This window comes from Populus trichocarpa, chromosome 10, assembly GCF_000002775.5.
Source record: "Populus trichocarpa isolate Nisqually-1 chromosome 10, P.trichocarpa_v4.1, whole genome shotgun sequence".
NCBI lineage: Eukaryota > Viridiplantae > Streptophyta > Magnoliopsida > Malpighiales > Salicaceae > Populus > Populus trichocarpa.
In genome coordinates this window covers 8,607,645-8,626,443 of record NC_037294.2, presented here as the reverse complement: position 1 = coordinate 8,626,443, position 18,799 = coordinate 8,607,645, and the positions used below count along the sequence as shown (strand labels likewise).

Here is an 18,799-nt window from a genome sequence, read left to right as displayed (position 1 = left end):
TTATTTATTAACACATATAATTTTTTATTTGTTTGATTGCATGCATGCATAAATTTTTTTTATTTTCACTTAGAATCTTTTTAACAACAAAAACATATATAATTTTTTGTATTAAAAAAAAATATCTGACTGCAGTGAAAGGATAAATTTATGGGCTTAATGAATCTTAAAAGGTAAATTATTGTTTAATATGTTCCTTATTTCGTTTTTTAATCACAATTCATTTGTTAAACTTCATTAATGTTTTTTTACTTATATAACTATTTAATCTACATTATTTTTAAAAAAAAATTAATATATGTTATTTTTTTTAAGCAAGCTGACAATCTATGATTAGTTTCAGAGACAATCTTAATTAGGTGTCGGTTTACTTTTCAACTCGATTAATTTCTTAATGTATCAATAAACTTTCAATTAGGTATATATTTTATTAGTTTTGCTTATTTAAAAATTAATATATCAATAAACTTTCAATTATATTATTTTATTAGTTTTGCTTAACAAAATATTAAGTATTGATTTGAAGCCCATGTGATTTTTATTTTCTAATAGTTTAATGTAATTCTTTTGATCATCATAATATTATATAAAAAATATAAGGATTTTTATATTTATTTATTTAACATGTTTTATGTGTCAATCAAAACAATAATTTTAGAGAAATTAATTTTTTCAAGCAAAAGAGAATCACGTGAATTTCACATGGATATTTTACATTTTTTTAACTGAAATTGATTGCACAATTTAATATAAAAAAACCTAATTAAGAAACAAAATAGGTTGAGAACCTTATCAAGAATTCCCCTGAAATTTGTTTGGGAATGTAGCGGGCACATCCTTATTAAAAATTTGAAGTTTTTTTTATTGTGTTTTTTAATATTTTATATATTTATATTAAAAATAAATTTTAAAAAATATTATTTTAATATCTTTAAAAAATTATTATTATTAAATTAATAAGCAATTACTTTTGCTTTACAATTGCCGCCACCCACCAGTCCACCTTTTCAGCAGTATACTGCCGCTTTACCTAGCGACGTGACGTCTGAGACAATCCCCACGAGCGCACTGTCGCAAATTTAAAAAAAAATTCAGGAAAAAGCCCATGCCTTTTTTCTTACCGATAAAGGCGCAATTTAAAATGGTGCCGTTGTTTTTCGCCTTGAGACGAAACCATAGAAAACTAGCCGTTACTTCCCCTAGCGTCTTTACATTTCATCAAACCCTAATCTGTTTCTCTCATAACTCCCTCACCAAACACTGATTTCTTGCAATCAATCCTCAAAAAAACAAAACAAAACCCAATTTTCTTGTTCAAAAATCGAAACCCACATTTGATTCTTTTGTTTGAAACAGACCCAGATTGTTTTTTTTCCCTCTTATCTCCCCGTGTAGGTTTACAGTGTTTCAGTGGTGAAAGAGAATTATGGCATCCAGAACGGTTGCAAAAGACATAATTACTCTCCGTGGTTCTGCAGCGATTGTTAGCGAGTTCTTTGGTATGTGATAGTCTCAAACTCCCCATTTGATTCCTTTCTTGAATTCAATTTGTTAATTTGTTTGTTGGGTCTTTATCAGAGTTTTTGGCTAATCTTTTGTGTTTACTCTTTGAACCCCTTTTCAGGATATGCAGCAAACAGGTATATTTTATAGGATTCTGGTTTTTAATTTATTTTATCTTGTTTATTTCTGTTATTTGTATTGTGTGTTTTGAGGTTAATCTTCATTGGTTGATTGGTGTTTAGTATACTTTACAATCGAGGGGTTTATCCGGAAGAGAGTTTTGTGAAAGTGAAGAAGTATGGGCTCCCAATGTTGCTTACTCAAGATGAAGGTGTTAAATCCTTCATTGCTAACCTGAATGCACAGTTATCAGGTACCAGAGATCTATCTCTGTGCAGGTTTCCCTCTCTTTGTTTTAGCAATGTTAGATTTTTGCTTAGAAAATGTAGATAAGGAAAGCAGATGAATCAGTTTTTCTCATTTCCTAGGGGCAACTCAGAAGTGAAAACCCTCCCTTATTGAAACCTAACGCAAGTAGTTGGCTTCCAATTCTGAATGAAAAATTGTCTACAACTTTTGTCTTCTTTTATTTTGAGTTATTCCTTAGCATCTAACAAAAATTGATGCTCCTGTGATTATTGTTGTTGATCATTGGTTCTTGAATTCTGCAAAGAATGGCTGGAAGCTGGGAAATTACAGAGGGTTGTTCTGGTGATAATGAGTAAGGCCACGAATGAGGTCCTAGAGAGGTGGAATTTCAGTATTGAGACTGATGCTGAGGTTGTGGAGAAAGGGTATGTTCTTGTCTAGATTCCAAACTCCTTTATCACTCTAACATAAACCCTTCTTAAGTCTTAGATGATTGGTTGCATGATTACTGATTTCAGACTGTCAAGGGAAAAGAGTGACAAAGAAATTATGAGAGAGATACAGGCAATCATGCGTCAGATTGCATCAAGCATTACTTACCTGCCATGCCTTGATGAACCTTGTAAGAATTATATGTTCATTCCTGATCAATGTATTGTTGTGTTTTGATGATTTCTTGATTACAATCACTGAATTATGCGACTCTTTGTTGCTTTAGGTGTTTTTGATGTGTTAGCGTACACTGATAAAGATGTTACAGTCCCATTCACCTGGATTGAGAGTGACCCTAAACTTATTGCCAATCCACAAATGGTGAAATTGCATTCTTTTGATACCAAGGCAAGTTAGGAAATCAAGTTGTTAGTGAAAATATTTCCTTTTTGATGGATAAATGAGAGAATAAATGATAACCAACACTGACTTGGTTGTTGGATGATGCAGATACACAAGGTCGACACTCTTGTTTCGTACAAGAACGATGAGTGGGATGAGCAGTAGAGGTGGCCTATCGTTGTTTCTGGATTTCTCCTTCAGTGTGTCACTGTGAATCTTTTATTCACATGTTCTAAAAACATTGCTAAAAATGATTTGTACCTATTGTAACTGTCCATCTATGTGTGCTCTTGTCGAAGTTGAAACGAAGGATTGCAAATCTAGCTCTTATCCTGCTTCCCTGTCTTGTTATGCCAGAATGCACGTCGGTAGAATATGAATGGATCTTTTTTCTTTCCCTCGTATCTTTCTTTCTTATCAAAATGTAAGTATATTATATATAGCAGATCAAAATATATACCAGCAAATTCATAAACAGGAAGCAAACTCCCTGAAAAAACATATACAGGAAGCCATAAGAATAACAAACAAACAAGCTGAAAGAGCTAGCTGAAAAAAAAGCAAAGGGCAACACCAGCCACCTCAACCAATCAAAACAGACCCTCGTATCTTTCTTGCTGCCGGGGGTGGTATGCATGTCTCAACCCCAGAAAAAGGGGGAAACTAGGATTTTTCTGATTTTATAGGGAAACTGGAATTTACTGGAAGGGGGGATAATATCAACAGCAATCGGGGCTGGGGTTTTTTACTCGATTTGCGTTGCAAGTATTTTCAACCAGACTGGATCGACAGTCTACCCAAGTAATAAATGAAATTACTTTGTTGCCAATGAAAACACAAATTTACAAACACTGCATTATCGTTAAGAAAAAACTTGATCTAGTCCTACCATTAAACAAAATTACAGCATGCTGTACAATTGTGTGATACAATTACACCGCTGTGGCATTGTGATAAAATGAAGTAGCATGATAACAGTGACTTTATAGAGGTGATGTGAGCAATTAAAATGGATAAATAGCAGATACGAGTTGTAGCATATGCTTCAACTCACACCACGGTATATAGCATCATGCCGAAGATCATCCATGCTATCAATGCTTCTATAACCATCGAACTCCCTTAGACATGTCCAGCCCCGGCGAGATAGAAATTCACGGTAGTCATCTTCGGTATAGAAAATTTTCTCTTCAGTATGCACTGGCATGTGTTCTGACTCGTCATACAGGCAAACTTTGATTGCTAGTCCTGAAATAGATGATTTACATTAGTTTTTAACAATAATTCCGCAACTTTCATTCTGAATGTCCGTGAATAGGATTGAAATGATGAAGGTCATTAAATAATGCTGCAATTGATTTTGCCTATTGGTTGCTGCTATGTTTGGTATATAAATACTTGAAATAACTTTACAATGAAAAAAACTGAACACTTATGGTTGATATGGATTGTTTTTCCCTTTAGACACTCCATGATTAAACATGTCTTTGAAAAACAAGATTATTCATGGAATTTCACAACATAGAAGCCTACAAAGGATATCATACAGATTTAACAATCCATCAGCAGGTACTTAAACATAGAGCACAGGCTTTATAAGAATAGGACTGCATAGATGCTAAGTTACCTTCATCGAGGTGAAGAGTGTAATTCCCTGGAGGCATGTCCCTGTCAAGACTACGAATTATCTGGTCTTCATCCTCCAACCAGAATGCTCGCTTACTTCTTAATCTGAAAGCAGACTTGATTGCCTCCTTGATGGCATCTGCAGTGCCATCAACGCCAATCCTTCTTGTGTAGTCCCCATACTTGACTGATATCACCCTCCCACCATATGATTGATTCTCAGCACCTGCCAATAGAGAGATAATATAAAAGTCAACATAAGATCTCATCATCTTAATCAAAACAGTTGAAAGCCAGGCTCAGGATCACAAGGCTTGAACAAATTCATCTGGCCAAGCTGTTAAGAAAAAAATACATCTTGAATGGAAATAAGTTAACAAATAAATTTCAATTTAAAAAGCTTTACCATTCCCAGGGGTCTCCCTCCAATTCCAAGCAGGAACTCCACTTGCTGCAACTGCATCAGCTGCAGTGATGGCAAGAGGATGCCCATCGTGATCCAGACGTCTTTCCAGATTGAGTGTTGGCCTGGGACTGGCTGCATAATGAGGAATTTAAATGAGAGAAAGGCAAATCTGTTTGAGAGAATCGATAGGAAAAGGAAAGTAGAATGATAATAATAGACAAGTAGAATGATGAAGTGGCCAACTGAACTTGAAAGAGTGCTTAAGAAAATAAACTTATTATTGCCACAAAAATACTCAGTAACTTGTTCATTTCATAAGGAGATCGAGAACACATATAAAGGATATGACAAATTTATGTCAATTTTCCAAGGGCTGATCTACTAAAGGAACCCAGGTTTTATCTACACTCTTTAGTGAATACAAGAGTGTGTAGATACAATTCTGTTCTAGCGAATGCAAAATGGCACTGCATTGAACCACAGCAAATACAAACAATATAAAGGATCGGCAACGGACACTAGCATTGTATTCTCATTGACCAAGGAGCTTAACTACACTAATATGTTTTCTGGGCCATCTAAACTCAACAACCACGCACTACTTTCTACAGCCAGACCATGGTCTGCTTCACAAGTTCTTCTTTTTCTTTGATAAAAAGCTTGATTTATAACATGCAAGTACACCATTTAGAAAAAGAAAACTGCAGAAAACATGAAATGGAAGAAGTTGCATGAACATCATATCACAAAGGGCACAAGCCCTGATAAAGGACCTTCAATTAAACAATCAATACACCAAAAGCCTGCCATATTCAACATACAATATCACTTTTAGCATTCATAGGTTGCTCTCTTGACTACCTCTTCTAAGTATTTCAATTAGAAGCTTGTTCACTGTGAGGCAATTTTTTTTTTTATTTTATCTATTTTGTGAACTGTTTGAAAGTTCTCTTTATTTACCATTGCATGTTTTGCGGCGCATTTTTCATGTTTGCACTTTACTCTTATTCCTATGTTTTCTCTTAAAATGAGAACAGCATTGCACTTACAAATTTTTTCATGATAATATTCATGAACTGTTAATTTTTTTTTTTTTCATCTTCCACTACACCCTTCAGAATGCATTACTAAAGTTACACATCAGTAGGATCTCTTTAAATTTTCTTGAAATGGACTACCATTGCTAAAATTATGAGTATAATATATGGGTTCCTGGGATGAGTAAAATAGTGATTGCAGCTGCAAGTCATTGGAGATTGTTTGCAGGCTAGGTGAAAACTTCAAGGCTAAATATGAAAAATGGAGAAAGAACTTATTTTGGGTAAGATCGCAGGTTCCCAATTCTAAGTTCAAATTTGGCAAAGTGATATAGGATCTGAAGAAACCTTGTAACACACTAGTGGCTCAGAATACTACATGGAAGAAGGCACTTTCCTGATGCCCCTTCTGAGAAAGCTCTTGTGGTGTTGCTGTTGATGGAAAGCAGGACCACATATGAAATGATCTTGATTCCTAAGGGCAAGAGAAATTTTTTTTTTGCGACAAGCCTAGCACAAAGATAGAGGGAAAAACTCCATTGAGTTTAGCTATCTTGCATTTATTTGAAAAAGCTTAGCATCCTAAGGGCATATTGAGATTTGAGATCCTGAAGTTGATCAATAAAAGAACATCAAAAGCCCAGGATTTGCTATTAGGCAACGAAATAAGACAGTTCCCACAATGACTTCTGGAGAAAGTATATCTAGTCAATGCAGGATACGTTTCTCAAAGCTTTGATTCAGAACAAGTAGAACAATGATGATGTTTTACAACCAAGAGGATGAGATTTGCCTGCATTGCTATATAAAATAATAAGATAAACAATAGAGTTTTTGTGTAGGTTTCAGCTTCCTTCAAAAGCCTTTTTGGGAAAAATACTTTTCAGTCGAGGCTTTCCAGTCTGCTGAAGATGTACACTTACAGTTTTTCTCTTCATGTGAGTTGAGGGCATAAAAGGAAGAGGCTGTATCTAATTGCTCCCTGACTGCTGTACTGCCAGGATCTAGTTTTCTGCTTATAAGATGATCAAGCACATTGTAAAAGATAGTTTTGATTGGTTTTTCTATACAAAAACACATTCGACATCTGGAGTTGTGCCTACAATAATGTTGCGATCAAAAGGGTAGCGTGATGATTTGTTGACCTTATAGACCATGTCTTTTCTTTGCTTAAGTTTGATTAAGACAAAAAGCTACTTAACACACTTTTATTAACCCCCCCCCCAACACACCCCATTAACTGAAAAAGGTTTGTGCTTTCCACAAACATGTAAACAGGTGGCAAATAAACACGCAAAAAGATAACTACAATGCTTAGATCAGTAACAGTGATATACCTTCCACGGGTCCAAATGATATGCTTGTATCTTCAAAGCCTGCATAAGCCATACAGATGTTATGATGAATACCCAATCACAATGACGCAGCCATTAAGTTAAGTTCCGTGTAAGTTGTAAAGTATGGATCAGGTATCTTGATGGCAGTTGGAACTAGAAATACCATATGGCATTAAATTTATCAGAAGGAAGAAGCCAAGTATGTGGTTAAGAAAAGGCTAAATATACAGTTGCGTCCACAGGTCCCAGCTAAGATAAACAAATAGGAGAAAGGAAAGACACCTAATAGCTAAACACCCATACCTATTCCCCCAGGAAAAAAAAAAAAAAAAAAAAAAAAAACAGAAAAAAAATTATCAAACATGACAAGCTTCAGAATAAAGCGAGAATGCGACTCCCTAACGTACTGCATATGAATCCTCAGAAATCTAGTTTTGGTATGACATTATGTAGTTCAGATGTCATTGAAAATAAAAGCAGAAACGATAACCAGATAACAGGTTTTGAATCAAAATCTAATAATCATCAAAACATGCATTCGTACATATGAACTCCTGCTCAGATATAAGCACATGAAGTCAGAGAGCATGGCAATAATGCACAACCACAGTTCCTGAATCATTTGTTTAACGTTTTAGATTAAAATCCACCATGTGGAGTACAATGGAGAGAAATCCCTTCAAAAGACACAGAAACAAGAAACACCTGCTAAAGCATCACAGAACCACAAGCATCAATATAGTTAAGAAGCTCCTATTAACTCACAGGCTCAACGGCCCCTAATCATTACATCACCAGTCTCAGTTTCGGTAATAAAACAGGCCAAATCTGGGCAGCTCGCAGAGTGACACAGTGCTACACTTTCTATTAAGACCCAAGAGCCTCGCAGCTTCTATAATTATTACAGAAAATTGGTTCATGTCAGTTCCACAGACCTCAGTTTCAAGTCAAACATGGATTCACTAGAACAGCCTAAGTTAAAAGTACCAATTTTTCTAGTTTCTCATATTATAAGCCAAAATAGTTTTTCCTAATGCCAACCATAAACCCATAATTATGTTTTGATAACCCTAATCACTATCCAGAATCTCCAGCAACCTAGCAAGCACAAAAATGCCACCTACCCTCGCCCTCTCAAAATATACACCGTAAATCCCTTCCACCATCCAGAGATTCAAAACCATGAAACATTCATTTTAACATGCCCCAAAGACTTAGACTAATTCCTAGGTAACATTTTGCCGCGTTCTTTTTGCTAGCTCTGTCCTACATCACATGGTAGTCTAATTTCAAGAAAGCAAAAATATAAATTTCAAGAAGAAATTTCAAAGCAACACAAACAACTCTATTTTAAGAAAATTATATATATATATATATCATGACCAATCACCTGAAAATAGAAATGCTCGGAATCAAAACTATTCAGTTGCTGTGGTCTTAGTTTGCATCATAGCAAGAGAAATCCAACACCAAATGAAACAACCCAATTACAGTTAGCACCAAAATTAGCAAAAAAAACAAGACTCAAAATACCTTTATCAGCAAATTGCATGTAAGAATCAACTTTAGAAGGAATGGGACTCTTATACTGAGGATTCTTATTCCTTTCTCTCAAAATCTCATCAATCTCCTTATAATACGACATTTTAGCAGACCCACTTCCCCTATCTTTATGTTTAGCCTTCTTGAACTCTTTCAACAAGTTCCTCCACTTGTCGGTGCACATAGTCGGCGATCGATCGAACCCTTTCTCCCTCATTTTAGCCGAAATTTGCTCCCACAGATGCTTGTTTGACTTGGAAGTATTGAAGAGACCATCCATTTCTCTGCGAAGCCCAATCAAACTCCGCGTTTCGTCTTGAACCCACGTCTCTGCTCGCTTCTTGGGTGCTTTGACTTCGTGGTTATCGTCGCCGCTACTGTCGCCGAGAATCATCTGGTGTGGGTTAGTATTGGTGGTGGTCGGAAGATGGTGAGGTGGCAAATCACCATTGGAAGAGACAACTTCGATAATCATGTTGTCTCTTGAAGAGGGTGTCACTTCTTCTTTGTAGAAATCGAGAGGACGAGGCTTCTCTGATGAGTACATGTAGGTGTATGTTTGTTTAGCTGGTAAGTTTTGTGGTCTGGAAAAAAAAAATTATGAGTTGTTATATAATTATTTTTTAAAATATATTTTATTTAAAAATATATTAAAATATTATTTTTTTATTTTTTTAAAATAATTTAATATCAATCAAAACATAATGATATAAAAATATAAAAAAAAATTAAATTTTCTTTAATCTCTATTTGAGCCACAACCCCCCTCCTCACTTAGTGATTTTAAAAAAATTATTTTTAGTTGTGGTTGGCTAAAATAAAATCTATATATAATTAAAATTATGATTGAAATTATTGTTTAATCAAAAATATATCATTAGTTATTTAGTTGAAATTGTTGTTGCACATAAAATAACAAAAAATAACATAAATTTATTCTATATATAACATTAAACATTTTAATACATTGCAAGAGCAAAGGGAATATAAAAACATTTTTTATTGTCCAATCAAATTTGATGTAATCTCATCACAAATATAATTCATCCGTGAAGGCTTGTTGCCTCTATATATTTGTAAATGTGGAACCACATCATTAAAAATATCTCGAGAAACAAAATTTGAATGGTGATCAAACTCAGTAAATACCTCATCTTGTTCCAACTTTCTTCTTATATAATTATATAGAGTCATTGACGCAATAACAATTTGAACATGTGTCTTGTACGAAAATTTTGACGTGTTCTGCAAAATTCTCCATCTTTTTTCTCACACTCCAAAAGTTCATTCTATTACACACGGTATCGAAGAATGAACCTAATTGAATAACTCCTCATGACTTTATGGGTGGCCTCGATGATAAAATTCTAGAAGATGATATCTCTCACCTCTATATGGACCAAGAAAATCATACTTGTTTGGATAACCAGAGTTAACGACGTAATACTTTCCTGAAATAATAATAATAATAATAAAAAATTCTGCAAAGTAATCCCAATCACGCAACACCAAATATTTGTAATGAAATTTATTAACATTTACATTGTTCAATCATAAATACCTTCCGGTGGCTTTGAAAATTTGATATTAGGATTATCAATTGCCTCAAGAAAAATTCTTGTATTGTGTGCGTTACCTTCTCATCCAGGCTAGACAAATATAAATTGCATGTCAAAGCTACATTTTGCCATTACATTTTGCGTCGGTATACTTTTTCTGTCAATAAATGGTATTTGATTTTCTTGTAATAAACAAGCATGTGTTCCATCAATAGCTCCAATACAATTCTACATAAAAAAAATACATAAGAAAACAATAATTTCAAATGTAGCCACAAAAAAATATTCTTGTGAAATTGACATAATTATTAAATCATTAACCAACATTAATGTTACCTTGAAATGTGACATATATCTTAGATTCATTGTGATTTCTCTCGATGTTGTTGAAAAGTTAGGTCTTTTAGTTTGTTTACTTCCACTACTAGCGAGCACACGGACCAAAAAAATTTCATTGAAATATATACTAACAGTTTCACTAGAATGTTAAAATTCCTCTTGAACTTTCCTATTTGAAGCACATTAAACAAACATGTTGACCTTCTCAATAACGCTCATTCTCCTTGATAGTTTTAATTCATACTGGGTTTCTAAATCAAAGCACAAACTCCAAAACGTGGTTACATCCATCCTAAATATATTTACACAACGTATCTGATGCTCATTTAAAAATTCATTCAACTATTTTATTCTCGTGTTGAAAGACATCATACATGATTTCTTATAAATATAATTATTATAATACATAGTAAGTGCTCTAGTTGTGCACAACACTAGTTTACGAATATCAAACTATCCCAACCAAAACAAATCTCCTTCCTCATCATCATCATCATATTTATTATTATCTTCGTCGTCGTCATCTGTATTTCTATCATCACCAACACCACTATTGCAACTGAAATCACAACCACTATTTCTACCATAATAACCATATGAGACATATTAAACAACATTATTCATGACATTTTCATAATCCCTATAAAAAATTATTAAACTAATTCGCATCCATGTCTACAATGTAAAAGAAATATTTCACTTCAATAAACACATAATATTTATTATATATAGAGAGAGGTATTACAACCTTTATGCACACATTTCAATAAACTAAAGAACTATTACAATAAATTTAAATGACATTTAATTTAAATAATCATATATTAAATTGATTTGTAATTTGATGTTTTGCAGTGTTCCTGTCAATTTTCAAAAACTTGCTTTAATTCCTACCAAACATTCATACCTAATGTCATCACCTAAAATTCTAACTTACAGTAGCTTGCAATACATGACAACACAACAACAGCCTCAACATTACAATACAAGTTAAAAATAGGGTAAGTATCTCGTACACGCAGCAACAACAAGTTAAGTAAAATACAATGTCATACACAGCTCCAAAACAACAACACATTAATTAAAATACAATGCAAGAGACAGTAACTATACATCAGCAGAGTCATGTCTTCATCTACAAGAACAAGGAAAATTTATCTCTCATTATAGTTCCAGGCAGAACAGTAAAGCATGGGGAATTTCTCATGCAATTTGTTTTTGCATGACAAATATTACATTTAATATTAGGTTGTTGAAGCATATAAGATATAAATTAACAAATTTTAGGTTTACAAAGCATTTAACATGTAAATGAACAAATCATTGTATAACATCAAATGAAACTGTAATAACCTAATCAACAACTTCATGATTGAAATATGAAATATCTTGCATGCTTTCCTATCCTTTTTTAATGACCTATTAATTTAAGATATCAATTGTCAACCACTTGGCTTACAATAAATAAAGATTTAACTTCATTAATGATGATCATAATTAGGGCATGTTTTAGCCTACCATGTAGGGTTTCTTATCCTATCATATCTTATCCTATCAATTTTTGTTTGCGTGTGCAAATTAAGTTGAATTTAATTGGTAGTTTTTATTTTCTTCTTTAGAAAACTTCTAAAATTAATGTCAAAATACAAATCAAATCATGAGTAAAAATCTTTTGCCTCCTCATCCTCATCACAAATTATGAAATCATGTTAATCTTTTAACAGTCGATTTAGCCTCTTGTAGTGTTTCCAAAAGGAACCTTCATACTTGTTCCCCTTGTTTTTTTCCTAAAGTTTCTACTAGAGTAGGAGTGCTAAAGTAATTGAATGTATCAAAGGTCTTGTTTACACATTGATCACTCAAATGTTTTTTTTTTAAAAAAATAAGGTGACATTACTACCATTATGAATATAATATATTTTTTCACTATTTTTCAATCACTACACTTATTTTCAGTTTAAAGGACACAAATATTTCTAAATCAATTTTCGTATAATAACCATACTTTTTAGACAATATTTACTCTTTTGAGGTGATATAATTATTAGAAAATATATTTAGAAGGCAATATACTTAATATTTGAGCTAATATTTTAAGAATATCATTCAAATTCCAGTAATGATGACATATGAGGATTTCTATATGCAATATTGTGCAATGATAATTAATTACATATAAATGTAACTGTAGAGGCATAGAATTCCTACCACATAATATTTCTATATTCTACCATAAAAAAACAAACATATATGATGACAAAATCGTAAATTATTATTAGATGATCTTAAATTAATTGTAACGACTAGCATATTTTCATGCGTTTATACTTATTTTCATTGATCGAATATGTAAACAAATACGAGTAAATTGTTTTTTATATAAGAAAAGTCTCAACAACCTTTCAATATTTTTTTTTATTAAAGAACACAGTTTATCACAACTCTTGTTGAAATCATATTCACATAAATTATTTATAAGCTTATCTTTCTCTTAAAATACATATATTCTTTCTTCATAAAACTAGATAACTCGGTGACCCTGAGAAACTGATGTCCTAAAAAGAATTTACCTGTGACATACAAAAAAATTAAAATTAATTCATAATAAACATTTGCATCATCCTAGTTACTAACATTTAATAACTATATGATCAAAACCAATTTCATAATTATTTCTTTAAGAACATTGATCTTACATTAATTTCCAACATTATACATCTTCATCGTTCTCTGATAAGTTTTATTTCCAACATCTTATTCGTCACATTATCATTCTTATACAATGTTTCTTTTCACCTTGGATTTATTTCATAACTCCTTTTGTTTTAAGAATATATTCAGTTTATGTTATTATTTCATATCACATGGAATTTACACCACAATTTATTTCCTCAACACATATAAATCATATGATCTTTTCCTCTCATAACCATCTTTAATCCATATCGTAAATCATTGTATAATTATGTCTAATTCACATCATAATTTAATTCACAACATATGTAATTCAAGTCGCCGTTTTGTTTCCCTAGCATTTATTATATCTATGATACATTGTACATCAGTCCATACCACCCTTGTTATATTAAGAAACTTTCTCAATTCATTATTCATTCCACTTATTTCATGTCCATTTCTATTATTTATAATTTATCACATAAACTTCTATCACTTTTATACTTAAAAGACGTGCTCATATTATTTTTCCTTTCCGTTAAACTTTGTTCGTATGGATAATTTAATACTCAAACCTTAACATGTCAGCACAGTCAAACTCATGTACACCTTGCTTCATTACATGTTATTATTGCGTTCAATTGGTCAACCGAATAACTTATTAATCCCTTAATATGACAACCCCAACCATTCGGAAACCATTATGCATAACTGTCTTTTTAAAATAATTTAATATACACTACTGAAATTCCGGTGGAGTTTTCCTTATACTGGAACTATACCAATTTATCGACATCTTCATCAATATCTTAAATCCAATACTACAAACATAATCTACTACTCGGCACAATACTGCGACGTACCTGATATTTTATTTAATACCAAATACAATTAGCTTTATACACAATGATTATTTACTATTATCTTTTCTATATATTTACCCTATCAATTACTAAACAATTAATTTTTTATTTTATCCTTAACTTCACAAATCAATACAGTTAGCACAAACTAAGGACATGCTAATGTCATTTCTAGTCCAAACCGGATATTTGTTCAATTACCAAATTATTGGCTTCTTCAATTGCCCATTAACCAAAGTACTAATCCCATTAACTAAGAAACTAGTTTCTCAAATAGCCCATTAACCAAGACACTAGTTTCTCCAATTACCCATTAACTAGGGCACCGGTTTCTCCATTTGCCCATTAATCAGGGCACTAGTTTCTCTAATTACCCATTAACCAGGGCACGAGTCCCGTTAAGTTTCTCCAATTACCCATTAACCAGGGCGTCGATTTCTCCATTTGCCCATTAACTAGGGCACTAGTCTTGTTAACCAGGGCACTAGTTTCTCCAATTATTCATTAACCAAGGCACCAGTTTCTCCATTTGCCCATTAACCAGGGCACTACTCCCGTTAACCAAGGCACTAGTTTCTCTAATTACCCATTAACCAGGGCACTAGTCCAATTAACCATGGAACTAGTTTCCACACAATATTTATTTATCTGTTGGCTATCTCATATGTAAGTTATTTTAAAGCTCCCATCACATATATATATTTTTAATCCGTAATAGATCATACATCGAATCCCGCCAATACAGTCGATAATAATTCTTACATAGCAATTCTATCGTTGCAGTAAAAAATAATATATACAAGGTTTTTCTGCCGTTACAGTAAATCACATCTCATAATAGACTACCCATTATCGCCTATGCAATTAACTAGAACTTTTCAATTTTCTTAATAATAATATCACATCAATGTTCATATTTACAATGGCATTATAAGAAAAATTACAACATCTTAACATTCATAAAATTTCCTAAATAGATTAGGTGTCGGGCACCTACCTGTAGTTTGGTCACTGAATGCACAACCCTGATGTTGTCCTCCCATAGGCAACTCTCTTGTGCCAACAGAAATTACTAAATTACTTATACAATTATTTTTTTCTGAAATTATTTAAATTAATTTCACCATCGCGATATTAAATTTAAACTTCACATTCATAAATCACTAATAAACTACTTGCAATCCATATACCCATAATAAATTATCTTTATTTATAATACATTTATCACCATGGTTTATCCAACTAATAAATTAGTTGTATTATCCATTTCATGACTTCAATTCCACCATTTTCCCTAATCCTTATATATTACAATAATAAGATTAATCAAGGATTTTGTCACAATTTAACAACCAACTTTAACAATCGAAATCATTTATTTTCATAAACTTAGCCAAACCTTTATAAGATGGAAAATTCAGATTTTCCTTCCATCCTATTTAATTTGCAATTCAAACCTTCTCACCATGTTTCTTAATGTATTTCAACACTAATTTTATCATTACCCACATCCGCATTTCATCCTTTTATTTCTTTCCTCACTTTGCCAAATTTTTTAGTTTAGTAAGGATGTTATTTTTTTTTCCCCATTTACATCCTACTTGTTTATGCATTACTTAACCCCATTAAATATATTTTTATCCAAACTAAAATCCTAACTTAGTCAAATATAATTTTTCTCTTCTTCCATTTAGCCTTGCTGAATTATTTTTTTTACATCCAATGAGGGATCAATTCTTCTTTGATTTTAGTTTTCAAAACCTCATCTAAGGTTAATTTTATTCATTTGAGCATGGTAATTTTCCATTTCATCAATCACATACATTCCCTATATTTTTCTACCAATGCCAAAATTTCAAGTAAGGGTAGCATGAAATTTCTTCAACTTTTTACTCAATTAAACACTAACCAGTTCAATTCTCATGCCAATAAATAAAATTTCATAACAATATCACAAATTACTACAACTAATATGCTAATCACAAAGTTCCATAATCTCATATGCACATCATCATCCAAGCATACATGTATGAAATTTCTACAATCAATACAATAGAATCATACTTACTACTAAGATAACAAGGAATTTAATTAGAAGAAACCTTAAGGTGAAACCATCCTTTATTTCCATCCTTCTTCTTCTTTTCTCCACACTTCATTCTTCCTCCACAAACTTTAAAACCCTTAGATCACTCAAATATTTAGTGTAGCTCACCATAAACCTTTTTAATATCTTAACTCTTCATAATCATGCATTATTTTCAAGAATTGATGAAAGAGTTGTAGAGAAGATGTAAGAAAATCCCTAACTCCCCTTTCTCTTCCTATAACCCGCTGGACACTCCAAGCAAATTAGGGTTTATATAGTAAAATTTTCATTATTTGCATTTAAGCCCTTGCCTTACATATTTAAATTTATCTAGTCCCATGAGTCATTTTCTTTTCTTCTTTTCTTTTTCCTTTTGGTCGGCTGGAAATAGCCCTTTGAAGGCTGACATTTCAACTAACTAATATCATCTTTCTTTTAATTATATTACTATGTGTCTCTAGTATATATTTATTTTTTACTCGGTTACCGATATTTTTTCTTGTATATTTTAAAAATCACCAGACATAATATTCTAAAAATTCTGAAACTTTACCCCATGGTAAAATAATATATTATAATGCTCCACACAAAGTTTCAACTCAATTTGTCAATCATATTAAAAGTTATGCGCGATAGCGCAAAACTAGTCAAATTGCAATTTTCTTAAAAAAATCTCAATTTCTCTGAAAACTCTGAAATTTTAACCAAAGCTAAGAAAATATATTAGAAGTCTCCACGCAAATTTTCATATTTTTTTGACAACCCGATCGAGAGTCATGAACTGTTAACGTAAGACTAGTCGATTTATGATTTTTCGCCCAAAAATCAAAATCTCCTTATTTCATCCTTGTGTAAAGCACCCAATCATTTTACTGTCTCATCGGAGCCACTTTACTATTTTTTTTTCTTCCATTTTTAGTCATTTATGGCTTATTCCAGTGCCACAACAACATTATCGATTTCTCGTCGGTGTTTACACCAGCACTTTTCGTACCATTCTTTTTTTTTAACAGGGGTTTATATTAATTAACCATAAAAGTTGGATGGCACCACATTAAAAACAAACGTACTCAAACACACATAAATCAATTGCAATATGATTGGTTTTAAATGTTTTGGACATAATTTTGGTAAAACATTATTAAACATGAAACTTAGATTTAAAGTAGATTAAAAAGATTGATCCTTACCTAATGGTTTAAGGTTTAATATTCTCTCCAACACTAATTTCAGTCATGCAAATTTTCATTCGTTATTTCTCATTGCCACCCACATTTCCCTTCTACTTGTAACCATAAAAAACTCAGCAGCAAAACAATACAACTCACTACCAAAAACAACATCATTAATGGAGTGAAACTCCTTCATCACCTCTTCTATGCTTACACCCTTTCTTATCCATAAACTAGATATGCAATCACTCCTAGTAGAGATGTTGTCAATTGATCGATCTAAGCAAGAGAAAAGTTGCTCTCTCATTCAAGAACCTTTCTTTTTTGTACACTCTTTTTGGGACAGTGTTGAGGGGCTTTTCTCTTTCCACTACTACTATGGTTGCTACTATTATTGGAAACATTAACACAAGCAACCATATTATTGATGTCATCAATAAGATTTGGTAAATTATCTTCCCCTGAATATCTATTACCCTTTCATCATTGGTTGTATTTTTTATCCTATCACCCACTTCATCATCATCAGAAATCATACCTTGAAATGGAGCCCACATAAACTTACCAATAGTCATAATGTTAACACATCATATCATATTTACAACACAAAGATGATTTAATATCGGAATGTCTAAACTTTTTAGCTCTTCATATTTCTTACAACAAAGAAAATAGTTGTTATTAATGAATTTGAAGGATTGATATATAAAAGTTAGAGTGTTTGAAGTAATTATACATGTTGAACTAAATACTAACCTGAAATTTTTATTTCCACCACTCACCAGTGACAAAAATAATTCCTAGTTCTGAACTCCATCCAACTCCTATTTCAGAAATCAATTTTTTTCATATTCTCCAATCCTTTTTTATCTCGTCTCACTTATTCTTCAATCGTGCTTTAGTGAATGTATGGCTAATTTGCTCTTTAAAGATATTAGTAGCAAATTCTCATCATACCTTGTTGAAATGAGTGTTGAGTCTCATTCATTTCTTAATAGTCAACTCAAAAGACTTAGCATGTGTGTCGCTTGTTGAGACATTATTATACAATTTAAAAGTTAGAGTTGAAGTTGTTTATGACATTTTTAAAAGCTTTGTATGAGATATAGTATGGATTTATAATCTTCCTAATTAAGCTTACTGTTTGAGGACTAGTACTAGAAACTTGATTTTTAATGTAATAAAGATTTTGATTAGCATAGTATTGCGAAGAAAACAATGTAAAGGCTAGCATAGGTTCGAAACAGTAGGGCATGTCAAAAATTATAAAGTTTAAATGAAGTTATCTTGTTAATAAATTATTGTTGAAGTTGTTTATGGCAAGTTTGAAAGATCTGAATGAGATATAGTACGGATTTATAAACTTCATAATGAAGTTTAAATGTTTGAGGACTAGAACTAGAGAATTGGTTTTTAATGTAATAAAATTTTTGATTAACATAGTATA

At 32.1% G+C, this 18,799-nt stretch overlaps 2 protein-coding genes across 2 annotated transcripts; one reads left to right on the top strand and one right to left on the bottom strand.

Moving 5' to 3' along the window:
* The first annotated feature begins 1,124 nt into the window (after positions 1 to 1,124).
* Positions 1,125 to 3,103, top strand: LOC7460041 (mitotic spindle checkpoint protein MAD2). Its single transcript, XM_006378217.3, has 7 exons — positions 1,125 to 1,499; positions 1,625 to 1,640; positions 1,746 to 1,876; positions 2,177 to 2,297; positions 2,391 to 2,494; positions 2,591 to 2,712; positions 2,815 to 3,103. The coding sequence occupies exons 1-7, from the start codon at positions 1,427 to 1,429 to the stop codon at positions 2,869 to 2,871; spliced, it is 624 nt and encodes a 207-aa protein (XP_006378279.1). The 5' UTR covers positions 1,125 to 1,426; the 3' UTR covers positions 2,872 to 3,103.
* A 408-nt stretch (positions 3,104 to 3,511) lies between these two features.
* LOC7477045 (trihelix transcription factor GT-1) lies at positions 3,512 to 9,233 on the bottom strand. Its single transcript, XM_002315599.4, has 5 exons — positions 8,646 to 9,233; positions 7,113 to 7,151; positions 4,739 to 4,870; positions 4,334 to 4,558; positions 3,512 to 3,954 (listed from the first exon to the last, which is right to left on the bottom strand). The coding sequence occupies exons 1-5, from the start codon at positions 9,199 to 9,201 to the stop codon at positions 3,752 to 3,754; spliced, it is 1,155 nt and encodes a 384-aa protein (XP_002315635.2). The 5' UTR covers positions 9,202 to 9,233; the 3' UTR covers positions 3,512 to 3,751.
* Positions 9,234 to 18,799: the final 9,566 nt, after the last annotated feature.

Excerpts from the sequence above, each read along its gene's own strand:
- LOC7477045 (XM_002315599.4), bottom strand. The coding sequence starts at position 9,201 with ATGTACTCATCAGAGAAGCCTCGTCCTCTCGATTTCTACAAAGAAGAA. Across the intron at positions 4,559-4,738 it reads GAGGGAGACCCCTGGGAATG|GTGCTGAGAATCAATCATAT; the intron begins GTAAAGCTTTTT and ends CTCTATTGGCAG. Across the intron at positions 3,955-4,333 it reads CACTCTTCACCTCGATGAAG|GACTAGCAATCAAAGTTTGC; the intron begins GTAACTTAGCAT and ends CATCTATTTCAG.
- LOC7460041 (XM_006378217.3), top strand. The coding sequence starts at position 1,427 with ATGGCATCCAGAACGGTTGCAAAAGACATAATTACTCTCCGTGGTTCT. Across the intron at positions 1,877-2,176 it reads CCTGAATGCACAGTTATCAG|AATGGCTGGAAGCTGGGAAA; the intron begins GTACCAGAGATC and ends AATTCTGCAAAG. Across the intron at positions 2,298-2,390 it reads GCTGAGGTTGTGGAGAAAGG|ACTGTCAAGGGAAAAGAGTG; the intron begins GTATGTTCTTGT and ends TACTGATTTCAG.